General features: G+C 41.5%; 1 protein-coding gene across 1 annotated transcript in view; it reads left to right on the top strand.

The window, feature by feature from the left end:
• HSPBAP1 (HSPB1 associated protein 1) overlaps positions 1–18730 on the top strand; it is a 38726-nt gene extending 19996 nt beyond the window's left edge. The window contains 5 exon segments of the mRNA XM_066190260.1: positions 2104–2240; positions 5442–5613; positions 12987–13070; positions 16042–16152; positions 16362–18730. Of these exon segments, the coding sequence (XP_066046357.1) occupies positions 2104–2240; positions 5442–5613; positions 12987–13070; positions 16042–16152; positions 16362–16913 (1056 nt within the window). The 3' untranslated portion in view covers positions 16914–18730.
• The last annotated feature ends 818 nt before the right edge of the window (positions 18731–19548 follow it).

Raw genomic sequence — 19548 nt, 5'->3', positions numbered from 1 at the left:
AAGAAGGCCAACTGCACTGTTATTTATAGTGATTAATAGGGCCATTTAGAAGTTGTTTGAAATTTAGATTGCACTGTTTATCATTTACAGTTGTGTGGGCTAAGGTAATGATTCCATTATTCTAATCTATGAGCAATATCTAGCATCTTACATTTTTTGTTCAGTTGATACTTCATTACAGAATTTGAGATATAAATCAGGAGCAAGATACATGCATGAAGTTTAAATAGAAATGAGACCTTTTAAAGTGACATACGGGTACAGATTAACTTCATTATAAGCAGCAAATGAAATAAATATATATCACAAGTAATGTGCCATCTGTTATGGTTGGAACACCTTTCAGTGCATTTCTTCTTACTGTGGCTTTTTATTGTAGAAAAGGAACCCAGTGTGACAAGATTTCAGTAATACTACCAGTCCCTTTTCAGTTCATTGGTTAAAAACTATTTTACCCATAATCGCTTCAACTATTTACTACAGCAGCAGCATTTTCAAAAAGCTCTTTTAAATCTAATATTGATTATGTGTGCTTTCTTTTCACTTAAATTGTAACAAAATATAAAAACTATTTAGGTGTGAGATTAAAGTGTAGAAATGGTGTTACGCTTAACTTTTTCACTGAAATAGTTGTATTGAATTTCAACTTTTATGCCTGCTGAAATCTATGGGAGCAACTTTTTCTTTTTGATCTTTTGCTGTCTTTGACAAATGTTTATATTACACTTCTGCATTTTTTTCAAATGATATCTTTAAAATCAATAAGTCTGAAATTCAGAATCTTCAGCAACACCTAATTTTTGGGAAAGCTATTGCTCATTTTGAGGGTTTCCTGATACAGAGTCATGGTGAAGTCATCCTTATAATGTCTAGCTGTAGGTTTCCTCATCCATAGATCTTAAAAAAGGATAGTCATCCACCTGTCTGCAAGCAGCAAGCTTACATACTTAAATAAGGACTCTTAGAGTCCTATTTTCTCTTTATAGACAGCAGAAAGAGAGAGGCTTTTCCAAGGCTTGATTGAGAGTGCTTTGACTAGAGCAGGAGCCAAGCTTAAATTGGGTTCCTAAAGTCAGGTGATGTGAATGACCCCGAAGTGCTTTACTGAAATGGAACAAATACCGTTATCTTCCTTTTCAAGATGGGAAAAATAAAACTCAGAGATGAAGCGATTTGCCCAAGAACATCAGGAAGCCAGGAATTTAATCTTTGTTTCCTAAGGCTCAGTCTGGGGCTCCAGCCAAAAGGTTTCTCTGGCCAGTATTCCTCAAGTGCTTTCCAATAAACAAATGACCAGGCCCTGCAGGTGGCAGGGAGAGCTGTAGATACATGGGGAAGCTTTATCCAAGCTGCACAGAAGCATTTTGCAAAACCTTTGGATTATCTGAAAAATACCTCACTGTGCCTCTTTCCAACTGTCTGCCCCAAGGGATTGCTTGTGGGAGGATCACCGGACTGGAAAGATCCAGGACTGTGTTCATAATACATAAACACCTGTTCTGCCCTTTCTCACCCTGCCATCAAGTTGTTATAAGTTCACTGCCTCTGCAGTTGCAAATGTGTCCATTAAATAATAAGAAACTTAACCTGGCATAACACTGGGTCACAGATGGGGTAAAGTCTGTGTTCCCAGACATGAAGAAAGCAGAAATAGGAGCAAAGAGAGAGCAAAAATTCCACATACATTATGAATTGTTTGAAAATGAAATGGGGACTTTTCTTTCCTTCTTTCCTTTCATTATCTTTTTAAATGCCATGTATAAGAATTTTTCTAAAAGCAATCCTGAGTTTGGGTGGATGGTTAAGGGTGGAGAAAGATAAAAAAAGAGTGTTTGAAAAGGAGAAGAAGCCCCGTGTGGCCATGAGAATTTGGGCAGTCCTTCTGTAGAGCAAAGAAATAACTTGAGTGATATGAAAGGTGGGGGTGAGAATTTTGGAGGAAGGGGAACAGACTATGCGTGCTCCAGAACCCAACCATGGAAAAACAGCTACAGCAGATAAAGGGTGATGAGTAGTGGAAGGAGAAGACAGGAGACTCTCAGAACTAAGGATGGGATGTGAATCAGTTCAACAGTTATATAAATAAACCTTTTCTTGCTGTAGGATGTAAGGTGGTCTGACTTTGGTTTTCCTGGAAGAAGTGGAAAAGAGAGCACGCTGTGGATTGGTTCTAAAGGAGCAAACACCCCCTGCCATTTGGACTCCTACGGCTGCAACTTAGTGTTGCAAGTACAAGGAAGGTAACAAGTACACATACATACAGCAAATATAGGGGAGAATTATATTGTGCATGAAGTTAGTTTTGGACTCTTCTAGTATTAATTCTAGGTCCTGATTATTTTAGTTTTCTGAGTTCTTGATGACTGACGAGCATCGTAACTGTTCTACAGGAAATGGCAGAACTTCAGGGTGTTGTTTTGACTGGGTTGTGGAGTTAACATGATTTTATTTTCTAGTCTGTGTGTCATATGGTCCAATTACAAACACTTTAATCTTCCTAGCAGTTATGAATTCAGGAATTTGGAATTAGGAGATGAAAGAGTTAAAAATAAAAAGCCCCCAAACAAAATAGAAATAAACTACTTTAGACTTTTACAATATTGTCTGTGCAAGAGACTCTAATAGCCTGCTAGCATTAATTTAAAAGGGGACCATCAGGATGGGAGCAGCCAGCTGTGAGCAAAGTTGAAAGGGACATTTGAGGCTCCAAACTCATTTGGGGGCATGTGGCTGTTGTATCTTTCTGCCTGTTTGCATGCTGTCTTTTTTTTTTTTTCTCCCATTCTTTTTTTTTTCTCCTTTCCTTGTGTATTGGCCTCAGGGTTGGTGAGGGTTTTTTTGTTGTTGTGGGTTTTTGGGTTTGTTTTGGTTTTTTGTTTCTTGGTTTGGTTTTGGGTTGTTATCTGTTATTGCTAGAGTAGTGCTAGAGTCACAGAACAAGTTGCACACACTTTTTAGGTTTGATAGTATAGAGTGGAAAGAGTAATTTGCTAGGGGGTTTTCAATGGGATTAACTACTCTGCCATTTTATAGAACAGTAAGATCATAGTGGTGGTGTGATTAAGGTACAGGATTAGAAGCCAGGTGTGTTGCTTACTAGCTGGGCAGTGCCACATGCTGACTGGCTTAAGGCCTGAGGTAAATGAATTTGTCATCATCTTATCCCTAAGAAGGGTAACTCTGTGTAGGGTTTTCATTCATGTTTGTAAACAGCCTTGAGGTCCTTGGGTGGATGTGCAGCAGAGACACTCAAGAAGCCTCCCTCAGCACTGCTGTGCTGCAGCCAATCCTGTAGACTTCAGATCACATCAGTAAGGATTGTGTGTTGAAGTCCAGACATTTTAGTGTATTCAGGAATATCAATGAAAACCATGACTTAAATGCCATAATTTCTAAGGATCCACTTAAATCCTGGGTGTACTAAATAAGTACAGTGATGTAGCAGACACAATACCTGCCAAGCCTCTTTGATCTCTACCTTCAGATGTTGAACTCAAGCCAGAGTTCCAGCACCTTGCAGCAATTTTGTCCATCTTCCCAAGGCACTTCCTTCCCCTCAAGTAGACCAAAATCCTTGTTCCTCTCAGGGAAAGAAATCCAAAGCCTTTGCACAGCCTGAAAAGACAAAGTTGTTTTCCTCTCCAGAACAAAGCCTTTAAATAGATTGCAAACTTCCACAAGCTTGTGAATCCTGTGCTTTTTCAGAGCAGGAAGATTCCCTTTTGAGACTCACAAATAAGACAGGCTTTGTAACAGAATATAAGCTTATGCTAAACTTAAATAGATTTGCCTTTGCAGGAAAGCAAGGGACAACTCCTTAGCCCTTTGTTGCTATCTTGAATTTCCTCCTTGCATCCCTCAGGCTTCTTAATTTTTTGCTTTATGATATTGCTTTGTCATGAGCCTGCAGGATTAACCCTGAGCCTCCTAACCTAGTCATTCTCTGCCCCCTCAGAGGATCTAGCTTTGAGGGCAAAATAGAGTTGCAATAAGGCTTAAGTTTGAGGAGAAGTGGTTTTATGCTTGCATCCTACAGTTTCTTTGGTAATTACCAAGAAATATCAGCAGCCTATGGCACTTGCATCTGTGCTGGTCTCTGTAGTTCTGACTATCCTGCTATTCCTATCTCTTCTGTTCTTGTCCCTTCTGGTTTTGTGCTATTTGGTTGCTTTGCTCCCATTTTCAGATCTGTGACTTAGAACTGACAATCAGAAGCAGTAGACAAAATTCAAGAAGTGAGTGCCAAGGGAAAGGACACAAAGAAAAGCCCCTGCTAGAGTCCAAAACAAAGAGAAGAGCTACACAAGCTCTCTAGCTGTGCTGTAAAGTGCTGCCTTTACTTTTCCATTTCTCAGTGTATTGGTTATGTTGTACTGTTTGTCTGGCACCTCTTAAATGTAATAAATGTGTATTCCTCTCTTTGGGTATTTCTCCTGGTTATTTCTATCACCTAAAGTACTACCATATAAAATTTCTATTTCTAAATACCATATGTACCCACTAAGATATTTAATTTATAATACTCAGAAAACTGGTACCACCAGTTCTGGCATATTCTTTTTTTCTCTTTGATCTGGTCTATGTAAGTGAAATAAAGACATTAGCCCCTGAGGACAAAGTGTGGTCTCAGCTCTACTTGGCCTTGCACTGTGATGCATTCATGTGGTTTGGGCATGTAGAGAGCAACCTGGCATGAGTTCTGCCCTCATGCAGAACAACCCTGTCCTGCTCCATCTGGCATTTAAGTCACACCAATAAGTTCTTAAATCCACAACCAGTCACATTTTCATCATGTGGTACTGATAACACAAAAAATACAGATGTTTAAGGATGGTTATGTCTGTGGATCTATCTGGTTTTTATTTATGCCATCTTTAGCATGGGAACATCAAGGTGATTTTTACTAAGAATGGGGGGGGGGGGGGGGTGGTCATGACTAACAGCCATGTAAGAACTACAGGAAACAGAAGATAATGTCTATACCCTTTTACTTTTGGAATCCTAAACACACACTGCCCTCCTTTCAAAACAAATACAGATTTTGAAAGCTTTTCATTCAGTGAACAAAAATACATTGTCTGTAACAAAACTATTTCCTCTAGTTTATAGAGCAGCTCTTAATACTCTGAGCATCTGTAAATGCTGCGTGTAAAAAGGAGGAAGAAGAAACCAGATGGGAGAGTTTTTTTAAATTTTATTTTATCTGCCTTTAAAAATGATTGGTGAGAAGCTGTAAATCTTTTCAGTTAAAAAATTAAAAAGTGGAATATTTTAAAAACACTTTCAGAAGACAGCCTGTAAGCACTGGCTGTGTTCTCACTGCGTAGGAGATTCACACAGCGAGGCAGATTTATGTTTTATTGAAAACCTTGCTACTGCCTTTAGTTCTTTGCTGCAAGTGACATGCACTGAATACATTTTTATCTTCTCTCTATTTTCAGGAAGAGATGGCACCTCTTCCCACCTGGTGACACCAGTTTCCTTTATCCTACCAGGATCCCTTATGAAGAATCCAGCATATTCAGCAAAGTCAACATTGCCAACCCTGATCTGAAACGCTTTCCCGAGTTCAGGAACTCAACAGCCCATGTTGTTACACTCAGTCCAGGACAGGTACCACTTACATTACGAGCTTTACCTTACTTAATATTCTATTTAACTGGCTAATTAAGGGCTAGGAAATCTTAACAAATTGACTGTGGAGCTTCCCTCTTCCTTCAGACTTTATAGATTTCTGTCAGCACAGGAACTTTCTTTGCTGACAGTTACTTGCCCAGACTTTTTTGTACAAAAACTGCAGACATTTGGAGAGCTAGTTCAATCAGCTGCCTGATTCCATACAACCACCTTTCTTGCAACCACCTCAAATCTGTCTACTTCAGAACATTCTTGAACTCTGACCTGTCTACTCTGACAGCATTATGTTCCATAAAATGCATTTGGTTAATGAGTATCTAGAGCTAGCAAAGGAGCTCATATTTTGGTAGTGAATAGCCTTCATGTGTTGCTTTAATAAATACTTTAATGATGATACTTGCCTTTAGAGTGCACACTGTCCACCAGTTTCATGGTGCTTTACAGGACTGTGAGGATGCTTTTAATCCTGTTTTACTGAGAGTGTTTAACTGTAAGTGCCTGGCTTACAGTCACACAGGCAGGCAGCAGCAGCAGTGTGAGAGTAGGGCTCAGGACTCTTGATTTCCCGTCTCCTGTTGTAAACAGTGTCCTTCTTTATTTAATCAACAAGGTGTGTATTTGGAGTGTGAATTACCCTTTTTCATTTGTTCAGCCATGCATGTCCTTGTAACGCACTGCTGCGCATCTCAAACTGTCAGGCCCTTCCGAAGGAATTTTGCAGTGGTCATTGGTCAGACAGTGGAGTTGCTGCTTCTGGAGCCCTTTCACCATTCTCCTACCAGATATTGTCACCTCTTTTGACCTGCCAGCTCAACAACTTGTATGAGCATTCCCCTGGCCCTAACTGGCAGACCCAGCTGCCTTCAACAATGTAAAGAATGGATTTCTGCTAATTAAGTTAATTTTGAGGAGGCAGAGTGGGGTAGGATAGTAGCTTCCAACAAAAGGATTATACCCAGCAACTGGAAGTGTATGCTCTGCAGTTGGTACAGATGCAAATGGGGAATCTATGATCAGCCTTTACTGTTTGCACTACATTAGATCATACTCATACTCCTAAAGCAAATCATTAGTTTCACATTCAGCACTTTGTAAGGTTGCAGGAGTCAGTAATTTAAAGCACAAAGAACAGATTTTTACTATTGATAAAAATGTCACATCCATTCAGCACCGCGTTATCCCTGATCCCCAATACTATTTGAATTTATAATCTTCTTTGCAATGATCAAGTGTACTAGTGAACCTTTAATATGATCTTAATTTTAACTAGGCTTAAAGCAATTACAAATTAATCTTGCTAGGAATAAAGATCTTGAGCCAGCTCAGTAATACAATTTGTCTGCATTGCCATGAACAAGATACTGTTTGGATTTCTTGTGGGGGAAAGTAATGTAGAAGCAATGATGGAGCAGTGAGGTACTGCCTTCATCCATTTTATCAGTGCCTTTTGTCTGGTGCTTGCCAACATCTCATCCAGAAGCTTTTGGGGCAGGTGGCTGGGAACTGCTGCCATTTGATGGAGAGGAAAGGAATGACCTAGAAGAACTCCTTTATTAACAAGGGAGAGGATTCCTAAAAAATGTCTTGATACGTGCTTAACAGTGGTTTTCACATAGAATTAGCCCAATTACTGCAGAATTTGTAGGCATCTTTATTTTGTGATAATATGCAGCATCTCCACTCATTCCCAGAGGGTATGCAGAACATTTTGGATTATTGTAACAATAAAAGGCTGAAAAAATGAAGACAAAGGTGTTCTTAGGTATTCAGGAGAGCAGCTGCATGTAGGGTGAATGCAGCTTTGAATATCAAAAACTTAATGTGTCTAATGCCACCTTCTGGTCAATGTTTGCTACCAGCCATTTTTCTACACCCTTTCTGCCTGAAAGCAGAATTCCTTCCTGTAACATTGTGCCAGTGCACAGAGTGTACTTCAGTTAGATCCTTTGTGCCATTCCACTGCATTGTTCAGAGGTGAACCTCTGTTATGAATTCTGGTAGCTGACTGAGTCTTAAGGTTTTATAAGGTTTCATCCTGTACCTGACCACTGGCTGTCAGCTGCATTTTGACAGACATAACTTCTGGTTATACATTAGTGATCTGTTCTGAAACAAATTATGAAAACATTTAGATGTCAAGCTTACTCAAATAGGCAGCTGAGTAGTTAAAGGGCTTGCAGTAGTACATGACTATATCCACTATATCCATTAAGTTACAAGCTCAAGTTATGTCACACAAATGTAGCAGTTCTTTATAAATGTTTGGACCTGGTCACCTATGTGATGGCTGCAAAGCTGAGGACTAAGTATGGAGCAGCATTTCTAGTAACACCTTGATTCTTTCCTCAAATATACAAATACTCCATAAAAGACCAGAAATGGGACAAAACTTATCTGTTCTACTATCTTCTACCCATGCTCTGGAACAAGTCTTAAGAGAGTTAGGGATCTGTCACCCTCAGCTTAAATCCTGTTCATGACAGGTGTCCTATCTGCCATCAGTGGCACCTGGCACCTCAACAAGGTAGTTCATCCTTCCTGACTTACACAATTACAGTCCTGCAGGAACATTCATCCCACCTTGTCCTTCAGCACAGGCTATAGAAGGAGCCTACCCACATAGATGCTTAACTTTTTTGATGATTAAAAATAGGAGAGATGAATACCACCTGAAAAGGCTACAAAAAACTGAGATGCTGTACAAGGATAAAATCATTGATCATTCTTTCCTCTGCCCCACTTCTCACTGACTTCTGGCTTCCTTCCTGCTCACTAATGTGATTGCTCTTACTCCATCTCCCTGTTAATCCATATCCACATAACTGGACAATGGTAGAGGGACAACAAAGTGCATCTGAGTTTATCTGAAGGTAGGGAGAGCAAGCAGCTGCCACTCTGGGCTCCCATGAGCAATCCCATTCCCCCTCTTGCTACCCCAGACAGGTGCTGTTAGAGGCAGTGCTTGTCTGCCCTGTGGCCTGGCCCTGTGCCCCACTGCAGCCTGCAGCCAGAGGACCTGCAGTGCAGAAGTGCAAGTAAAGGCCTAACTGAGGTAGTCAGAGGCACATTGAGGCTGAGAAGGATGCCCTCCCTCTGGCCTTGAAAAATATTGTCACTGGATGGGAAAAAATGATTTTAGAAAAAGATGAACATTGCTGCTTGCTGGTTCTCACCATGGTCTGCTGCTCAGAAGCTCCCCTCCCCTGCTTCTGCTTACCTACTTTCTCAAAGTCTAAAGAAACACATTTGTGTGGCCACAAATACAGTTGTCACTCAGTTCCTGTGTTTAGCTGCAGGATTTTCTCTTTCTGTGCTTCTGCTGCAGAATCTAACACACCATGGGATCCTGCTCAGCAGCAGAGCTCCCAACAGTGCAGGCAAAGCTCTGACTTCTAACCTAACCCTTGGCAAGAAGAAATCTTCATGAAGTCAGGGAAGGATTTCTCTGTGTGCTGCCTTTTAAGAAAGGGTGTGAGAACGTCAGATTGGGCTTAAAGTGGGGAACAGCAGAACACACAGTACAGATAGCCAAGAAAAATATAATTGATACCAAAGAAAAGTGTTTTACTAAGTCAAGAAATGCAGTAATTCAAAGGCAGGGTAATGTTCCAGCTCAAAGTATACAAAATACTTTTTAAAAGGGGTTACAGTAAAAAAACCTACTTTTGTTGGAGAAGAGTTTAAGTGATTTTACTAAAAGAGAATTCAGAGTTGGCCAAAGCATTATGCATAGTAGATGGCTGATAATTCTCTTCTGGAGAAGGAATAGTTTTCATGTGGGAGAGTGCAGAGCTGGCCCCAAGTCACCCCATAGAGAAGGCAAACCCAACCCAACCTCAAGACACCAGAACTGTCATCTCCATCACAGAAGCAGAAGAGTCCAGGAGCTGAATTTATGGTAGGATTGGTGATAAAAAACACTGCTCAACTGCAACACATATGGAGAACCCCATGAATGCCTCAAAAGCCAGGCAAACCAAAGGTCAAAGCAGCAAGTTCCTGACTCAGCTTCTCCACCTCTTCCCTGAGCTTCCCACATTCTCTCACCTGGGTCACTATGGACATGGCCTGAAACAGCCCCACTCCCTCCCTCTTCACTGTGCCTTTCCTCATGGCTGTGCCCATATTTCTGACTCCAGCCACCCTTGGAGCTCTGTTTCTGTAGATGGGAAGACCCCTGGAGGGAGGAGGGAGGCAGGATGAGAAAACACCTTCCAAGCACCAGGAGAGCCAAGCACCAGCTGGGATGAGGCACAGGCTGGGGCAGCAGCACTCACACAGAGTCCTCAGGTGTGTTCCCACACAACTGACTGTGCCTGCACCTACTTCATTTTATTTTTCACTGCCATGGTTGCAAACACTTCTGGGATTTCCTTGTGTGCCCCTGGGGCTCAATGTCTTTATCTTCCCATCACAATGGCTTCCTTTTTGTGTGCATTTACCTAAATATCTTTTTCTAATGAGCAGAAATTTCTTGGTATAATATTTCACTTCAGGGTATACTTTCTTTTTGAAGCAATTCCACCTTTGCCCTACCTTTGCACTGTATCAAGTTAATCATGTCCACTGAGAATTCAAACCTGCTCTGTTCTCTGTGCTGTACAAGTCTTCAGCATTGCTCCACTTGCTCTCCCAACTGTTCCTTTGGTTTCTCTCCTCCCATTACAGCATCTCATTTTATCTTTTCTGGGACTTCTGTCCTACTTTAACTTCATTTGCTATATTTGGCTGTCACTAGCCTAAATATTAAAATTATCTGATTGGTTACTGTTTAGATCAGTATCTTCCCAGCACTAATAAAGTTAGATAAGTTCTGTAGAAAGCAGGCTAGCGCAAGATTATCTCTTAGCTTGGTGTAGTTCTCTCTTGCTATTGCACTTTACATTTTCCCTGTAAAATTTGCTGCATTTGTGTGTTGTTTCACTGTAGCTTACTTTCACATTTCCTATAGGAATGTAGCTAAATCTGTGTCCCATATTCATAAAGATATGTAAATCTGTTTTATTTCATTGTGGAATTGATCGTTAGAGGCAGCAGTGGTGGTGTTTTTGTTTGTTTTCATTTTGTTATGCATGTATTTGCTTCTAATTTGAAAACCTAGAAGAATACTTGTAAACACAGAAGAGTCCTACCTCTTTCTTTTCAGGGTTGTTGGGTTTTTGGGGGGTTTGGGGTTTTTTTGGTCTTGTTAGTTCTCTCTTGCCAGCTGTACTTTTTGGTTTTAATTATCTTTCCATTTCTTCATCTCCCCTTAAGTTTTGGTACTTTTGCTTTTTGATAATTTTCCTGTTGCTATAAATCCTTATTTTAACAAGCATTAGCTTGTTCAACAGTAAAAGAGGGAGAGCAAGTGTCTTTATGGACCCTCTTTTGTCTATTTGAGTCACAGCTCTGTAGCTCTTCTATAAACTGCATCAGCAAACAGTGCCAGCTGCAGAAAGACACAACTTTGCAGTTATTACCCTTAACCTGCTGGCAAGGGAAATCTGATTAGTCTCTAAAGGACCAAGTTCCTCCTCTTTGGTTTGAAAACACAGGACAAGTTGGGGGGGTTGTATTTTCCTCATGGCTGTACCTGCTCTCTCCAAAGCAATTCTGTCTCCATTTTGCATGTGAGTCATGTGGAGCCAGCACATTCCACGCCTAATTTCCTTCTTGCTTTTCCAGGCAGCATCTCTTACTGAAACATTTATACACTTCCCTTAATTTGTCTCTTGCTCCTGTTCCCTTGCTACACAGTCCCTCTGCACCAATTCCCCAGTGTCTTCACCCACTTCTCCAGCATGTTGGAAGCTCACTGTTCCCACACAAGTCTCACAGGATCCTGTTGCTGCAAATGGCTGCTAATGGGAGCTCTGCTTTCTTCTGCTGTAAAACAAAGTTTTCCAGGGTTCATCATTTTCCCCGGTCACTTGGAGGGCACCCAGATTCTTTAGCAGAATTCAGTAAGATCCCCTATAGAGCAGATGAGGATTTGGGGGGAAGGGGGGGTTTGGTGTGTGATTTTGCAGTCAGTGAAACTGGCAAACACTTCCTTACAGATAAACCCATTGCTGCTAATGCAACTGCACTGTTCATTTTAAGTGGATGTTTCCTTGATAAAAACAAAACTCTGAAACTTGTTCAGGGTAGAAAACATGTTTTGGCTGCAGTCTGTAGGGTTTCATACACTTACATGTCAGGACTAACTAGTGATATTTTTAAATAATGACCCTCCACTGACTGACTTCCTTTTCTCTTCTGTATGCTGTACCGGATTAAAGACTAATTTCCAAATGTTTTTGACCTTTGGAGAGCCAGTGCTTTTTTTTGTTTGACTTAAATTGAAGCCTGTGGAGAACATTTTGTCATCTGGCCCAAAAAATGAGTGTGTTCCAAGAGTCCTATAAGTGTTTGCAGGGCTGGTGCCATTGTTTCCTCCACAGACATTTTCTCATTAGCCGTGTTTTGATATAATGAAGCACAGGGTATCTGGGTAGCAGAACATTCTTCTAAGTAATTTGTGTCTACCAAGAGAAAGAATTGTCTGCAATTCAGATACAGATCATTGCTTCACTTTCCCCATTGTGAAGTGTATATTTTTATCTGTCTCTGACCATTTTTATAACTTGTCAAAAAATATCTTTTATGCTTTCCTTGATAGCTCCATGTTAATCTAATGTTCAGTAATCTGCAAAGCTTGTCCTCTATCATCAAAACAACATCAGTGTCTTGTAGCATAAAAGCCATGGGTTGGAATCAATTTTATGTCACAGCTATCATCCTGATATTGTTGTAAAGCTCTGATCTAAACTAGATTGTTCCAGAAATCATGACATTTTCTTCTAAAAGCCTATCTACTAAAAGTGACAGATTTAATACCAGTGATTATTTACCAGAATTAAACCTATATTTTCTCACCTAGTCACCTAGATGAGCATAGGAATGCCTGCTTTTTGAGGAAACCAGCTGGCAGTCCTAAAGGACCTGGGAAGTCTGCTCAGGTGGGGAGTCTATAAAAGAACTCCTGCTTGGCTGAGACTCTCTCTGAAGCCCTGATGTACTGCTGCACCCTCTCTGTACTGCTGTTCTTTGCTTACCTACAGCAGTTAAAGGTTTTAGACCTACTTGGGACTGTATGGGAAGGAGTTTGGTTGAAAGGTAGTTCTGGATCGTGTTTATTTCTTACATGACAGTATTGATAGAGTGGGCATTTCAGTTTTGAGGAAAAGCTCTTTAAAAGAAATAAACATCACCTCTCACACGTGTCCTTGCCTCAGTTGTCTCTACATCCCACATCACCCAACTTAAAATACTGTGTCTTTCTTAAGGCTTCTGCTTGTACCCTAATACAATGTCTCCAATTCCAGGTCCTGCTTGTTCCAAGGCACTGGTGGCACTATGTGGAATCCATTGATCCTGTCACTGTCAGCATCAACTCTTGGATTGAACTGGTATTTTCCTTTTAATGTCCTGGGGATGTTGCACTTCCAAGGGATTTCTGTCCCTTGCCTGCCAGGTTCAGTCCTATTGGGTGTGTTGTGTTCAGAGGCTGGGGAGGGAAGAGCCCTTATGGATACATTTTTTTCTGGAAGAACCTTTCAAGGTTCCAGATCAGAAGGCCCAGTTCAGCAGAAATCCCCTTTCAAGTTTACTTCAATCAGGTAAACAATTAAATACAAGCTAAATTTTTATGCCTTGTTTCTTAAGGGCCAGCCAGCTTTCTGCTGAACAGGGAACAAAAAACCAGCAACTTCACCTCAAGGACAAGCCTATGTGCAAAGCTAAATTAGAATTTAAATCAGATTAATATGAATAGGAAGGGAGGGGAAGAGGGTTTTTTAATTTTATTTCCTCTGTGATAGTTTTGATTTGGCTGAAGTTGGATTTCCTCATGTATTTAATTAATTTTCTTTTCCCTGGGATTTGATTTTTCTTGCTCATGTTAACCAGTATGTATGGGATGGTTCCAGGGATATCATAGAATCATGGAATAGTTTGGGTTGCAAGGGAACTTTAAAGGTTGTTTAGTCCAATCACTCTACAAGGAGCAGGGCCATCTTCCACTAGATCATCTCAATACTCCAGAAGGTTTTCTGATTGACATTACTCTATTATTAATCCTGGGTTAATATTAAAAAAAAAACAACAAAAACCTTTCGAAATGGCCTGTGAAAGCTGCCTCACTAAAATCCTCACTGCCTTTTTCTTTTTTCCTACTTCTAAAACCTATATTAGACTGGAAATCTGCAGGGGAAAGAACACATGCCTTCAGCTGCTGTTCCAAGACCACACAATGCATTTCTCATACCAACATCAAACCAAGCAAAGCAGAGGAATCACTTGGGTATTTCCCACATGGAAAAATTTTCAAGATGAAACTTGTGTATTTAGCAAGGACAGCAGCCCACAGCCCAGACCAGGTTCTTACATAGCCCCAAGTGCAGTCAGGCTGTTTCCACTGCCAGAGAAAGCACCAATTATATTGTAGAGCAGCCACTTAAGCCTGCCTTGAATTTGAGTCTTTGAGGTAATTCAGAGGGACTGGCTGCGTGCCCTGGGCTTGGGAAGGACCTGATGTCACCACACACACTTGTGCCCTAAGCTGGGCCTCACGAGTTGTCCCCCTCTGGAGGAGCTGATGGATCAGCTTGGCTGGTAGCTCCCAGGTGCTGGGGTGTGGCCTGAGCATTTCTAGCTGTTCGTATGTGTTGCAGTGAAAAAAAAAAAAAAAAGAAGTGGAGCTAAACTCCACTTCTCTGTCATAAAGGCTTGCAGATGTCACCAAGAACCTGTTTAGTGACAGCAAGAGTCAGTGGTTGTGTGGCATCATAAGCAGAGGAGTGTTTGCTGGATCTGGCTGATAAATAACATGCACCCTCCCCAGATATGAGTATTTGCCATGAGCAAATGTGGCCATTTCAGCCCAGGTAAAAGTTCCTGACAGAAATCATCCCTGCAGATGATGATGCAGCATTGTTTGTTATATGCTGGGCAATCCATCTATAAAATAAATTCTAACATGGATTCTAAAAGACAATTCTGAGAATATTCGCATTACCAAACCAAGCAGTTCTTGCTTGCAGCTGTTACCAGCTGCTTTCATATTGACAGATGTGAATCACACCAACAATTACAGTCCCAGAGAAACCATTAATTATATTGGCAAGAGTTTAGAGTAGAAATTTAATTTGTTTTCAGCTGGATGTGAGCTACCCAAAAGTATTCCTTGCTTTCTAATATCCTGTCATGCAATCAGTACAGCCCTGTTATTCAGCAGGCCAGGATGGATACAAAGAATGCAACACCTTAAATAATTTCCACATGTAGATACCAAACTCTGTATTTTGATGTTTTTTATACAGGGCTGTGAAAAAGCCAAGCATCCAAACCCACAAAATGCCAAGAGCACCTCCCCCTGCTTCTATCCCAAATTCTGCTTAGGTTTCCAGGACAAATTGCTGCCTTCAGCACTCATATTAGCCAGATGCGTGGTTTGCTTGACAGGTTCCCTGGAACCACAGTTAAGACTGATCAGGGCTGTGGGTTGACTCTGTTGCATCTTCCCTCCAGAATTAAAACATCTAAGCATCTCAATTAAAGCAAATTTATGCATCCACTTCTAGGTAGTTGTCATTGAGATAACCAAACCACCATCCTGTTTGGACAGTCCACCATTCCTTCCAGATAGAGGAAACTCAAGGGAAAGAAAGCTAAGGGACTATAAAGTTTTGTTCTGCTATCCTAACCTAGCTAATATGCAGCTGTCCAAGGAGGTTGATGCAGGAAGTGAAGGCCTGAGACAAAGAGCCTGTGATTAAGTTAGTAAGTTAGTTTTGAATTTTGCAGAAGAGCTTTCAGAGCAAACATGCTTTTCCTTTTGGTGATGTTCAAAAGTGCAGCAGTTTGTCAGCTGCTGTTACATGATAAAATATTTCCTAAATTTCTTTAAGATTCACTTTTTTGCTTGTGTAGCCCCTAGATAGCTGCTGCCTTGCTGTAACATCCTGTGTGTTTTAATTGCTTAAATTAGACATAATATGTAGATATAAAAATGTGCTATGTACTTCTATGGCTCTTCTAGTCCTAAAGAGCTGTTTAAATGCATACATTAATTAAATGCTAATATTGCGTTGTAATTTCAAGCACCAGATTCAATTAACAAAACACTAATAAGGGAAAAGATTATATACACATACTATTTTTTGCAAATCCTTATTCAGATGAGCAGTCACACCAAAGCCTGTGCTGTTACCTCTTTGGGGGCTGTACATAGGAAGAGAGTCTGAAACCTTCCACTGACTTCACATACAGCAGTGTGGCTTTCAAACTAAGGCCATCTATGTTTTTCCTAAGATCTTTCAGCTTTCTGCAGAGACCCATGAGCTAATCTATCTCCCAAAACCTTCTGTTCTCTTGAGGCAGGATGCAGATCATGAAGCCCGTGTAGAAGAGGCAATAACTCGAATGCTGGTATGCGCCATAAAATCAGCAGAAGATCCCAGTGATGGAGATCTCTGGCTAAATCCCACAGAGGTAAGCTCTCTACTGTGCCCATTATAGCAGCAATAACAAAGAATTACTGACATTTTGCTTACATCCCCCTGAGTCTTTATGCTGCTTTGAGAGAAAGAATTTTAAGTCCCATTCCTTCATGTAGCAAAGTAATTCATGGAAGATAATCATGCAAGGCTGAATTGAAACATGTCTCCTTTTAACTGAGTGTTATCTGGGTGTTTTCTTAGGTTGAGGCAACATCCCATGAGATCAATCTTCAGTACCTGAATAAAGCAGTGTCTGCATACCTCAAGTGTCAGGAGACAAGTGTGTCAGGACAGGCATGCTCCAGCAGCACTGGTGCAAAGCAGAGGACAAACGCCTCATGCAAGAGGAAGAGAAGGGAGGTTGGCTGTGGACCAGAGAGCTGCACATTACTGACCCAGGAATGTGACTTTCTAACACCCAAAGCAGAAGAGCTGCAGAAAATCCCTTTTGGGCCTCACCTTATTCAGGTTTTACCACAATCTTACCAAACAAGCGTGATGGGCGCAGCTGAAAGTGGTGGTGGAGATCTTCTCCGTGAAAATGAAGAAGAACATTTTGGAAAATTACATTGCAAGAGGAAGAGATTGCTAATGAGTAATGACTGTGAGACAGCTGCACATCAAATGGATTCAGACTGCAGTCCATGCTCCTCACAAACAGCCCTTTCTACCAACGACTTGTTAGACTGTCTGGTTAATCCTCGTGTCATCAGTTTAGTGGCTCAGCTGCTGTTGGAGAGAATGAGAGTGTGATGCTGGAGTGCTTTATCATTTCTGAAACAGAAATCAAACAGCAGCCTTGTTCTGCATTAATTGAATGTTCCATTTCAAATAATTTTTAGGTACAGACAGACACAGTTAATGGTTAAGTGCAGGTTGTAGTTGAGCTGAAAGAAGAATAGCTGGTTAGTGATGGCTGGGAAGAGAAAGGTGTGTTTAGTCAGGGAGCTGCTCAATGCTATGAACAAGAGAGAGCACACAAAGTCACACTCCCACCGTGCCGTGCAGGTGGGATCTTCAGTGTTCTGCAGCTCTGAGCTAGAAAACAAGTATGGCTTGATGACAGAGTGCTGGGACATGGTCACAGAGTAGAGGGAGACCAAGGGTGGGAGACTGATTGATTGATTGACTGACTGTAGACTGCAGTCCTTGACCACATTTAAAGTAAAATGGTCAAAAAGCAATCAGTTGATTACGTTAGAAATAATAAATTCAGGTAAGCCTAAACCTCAGCCAAGAGACAATGCACTCACTAGTGCATCTACTTCCTCCCTTCCACTAAATACCTTCAGTTTTGTCACAAAGCTCTAGGTTGGAATGAGACAAAAGCCCTTAACAAGAAAGTAACCTTCAGCTGGTTCAGAAGCTCTTGAAGCTGGGAGATTAAGGGCCATTGGGAAGTTGCTGCTATTATGTATTTAAAGCCAGATGTGCACAGTCCCCTATGTCTAAGAAAAAAAGCAAAACAGCTATGACTTTTTACCTCTTTCTCTTTACCATAACAATCAAAGTGTATTATTTTTTTTTCTTTTGGTTGTAAATGGTTGCTGTACAAAATGATCCTTTCTTCAAAGGATAGTAGTCTTTGCATTTGTTTTTGAAGGCTAGTTTGTTCTTTGATTGAAAAGTTAGGGAACATGAATTATAGGCAAGAAGGTTTGTTAACTCTGAAGCTATGCATGGAGGCTTGAACAAAACCTGGGAAGAAAACTGCTGGCATCTTCCAGGATGCTCTCACCTCCTCTGATTTCTGTTTGTGGTGGCAGCAGAGGCATTTTCCCTAACTGCAGTTTCAAGAGACAGCTTCAGGGACATCTCCTGTGAAACCTTTGCTTTTAAAATGTCTCTTTGCTTGTGTCTGCTAGAGACCAAGAAACCAGTTTCTATCATCAGCCTGTTCCCATATCCATAACCTTGCACCACCAGCCCTCCAGCTCTTATTTCCTTTGCTTGGTGTGTGTTCCCTGCTAAATAGATGAAACTAGTGCTGTTTTCACAAAGATCACCTTCCACTAATTTATAGTTGAAAAAACCTTGATAGCAAAGGTGCTCTCTCTGCTTTTATTCAGATTGCATGTTGGCAGGGTCTTGATGAATTATGGTAAGGGTTTTACATATGCACCAATAGATCAGAAATTCAGGAAACCTTGCCATTTCAACAATCTCCCCAAAAACCTAATACACTTGGAAGAGGATTAAAATGAAAAGGTTCAAAGGTTCATGTTTAACAAGCGCAGAAACCTTACCCTGATGGAAACAGCTGTGTATGTAGTTTGCTGGAGACCCTGGCTTTGAGGAGTGGCTGTGAGTTAGTAGCAGAGGCCACACGAGCTCTGTCTCTGACCCACAAATGTGCAGGTTCCAGTGTCCTGCTCTGCCCTGGTATTTGGGCTCAGACCCTGAGAACACCTGTGTATGGTACTCAAGAGCAACCTGCAGGCAAGATACAGTTCTCAGTCACGTGAGAAAATCCAGTGTTCTTTTTTCATGTCTCTACACCAAAGGGTCTCAGTGGGGTTGCACCTTTGCAACCCGACCAGAATTTAATAAACAATCCTGTTGATACAGTCCCTGTTTGTGTGATGGCACTGCTGCAACAGAGGAATTCAGTTAGGAGTCAGCTAGGAAACATCTTGGTTACCTCTGCTGCCTTTAGTGATTCACCAGGCTCATAGAGCACTCTGTGGAGCAGGGCAGACACATTTTGAGGCCCAGGCACATCTCAGCAGAGCTGGGTTTAACAAGACCCTCCTCATGTCCTGCTGCTGGGCTTGCCTTTCCCAGGCTGACCAGAGGGGCTGGAGAGCACTGTTGCTGGGAGCAGTTGCAGTGGGAAGGAGGGGAAATGCTTCATTTTAATTCACTGAGCAAAAATAGTCTTGCAATAAAAAAGCTTTTATGTCTAGAACAGATAGAGATGGGGGAGGAGAAGCACAGGCAGTGAAATGGAGGAGGAGGATGGCAGCATCATCTTCCAGACCCCACAGTGTGAACTTGCTTAGCTTAAGCTTCCCTCCCAACTCACAGATCATCTTAACATACCCCCACGAAATCCACACGGAACATTTCATCCCTCTGTATTCCAAATGACTGTCCTTGGGAAGGCTCACTGAGCATGTCAGGGGTCTCTGTAGGACTTGCCCTGATTGCCTTTGCTGCCTGTGCCAGAGGACCCACCTCGGGCTCAGTAGGAGCAGCATTCTCCCAAGGCTGAGCTGTGTTCAGACTCACATCCCTCACGACTCCAATCAAACCCTCTCTGTCTGGGGACAGTCACAGTTTATGCCTGTCCAGGTGCAGCCCATGATTTAAGGGCCAGGCTGTGGCCAGAAGCCATTAAGCCAAGGGGACGGGGAGAAGAGCGAGTGAGGCTGTTTAGGATGCAAGG

Source organism: Chamaea fasciata, unplaced genomic scaffold, assembly GCF_029207755.1.
Source record: "Chamaea fasciata isolate MVZ Bird 193981 ecotype frontalis unplaced genomic scaffold, bChaFas1.0.hap1 SCAF_8, whole genome shotgun sequence".
Lineage (NCBI taxonomy): Eukaryota > Metazoa > Chordata > Aves > Passeriformes > Sylviidae > Chamaea > Chamaea fasciata.
Note: the sequence above shows the minus strand (reverse complement) of the source record. Positions and strands in the feature narration are given on the sequence as shown.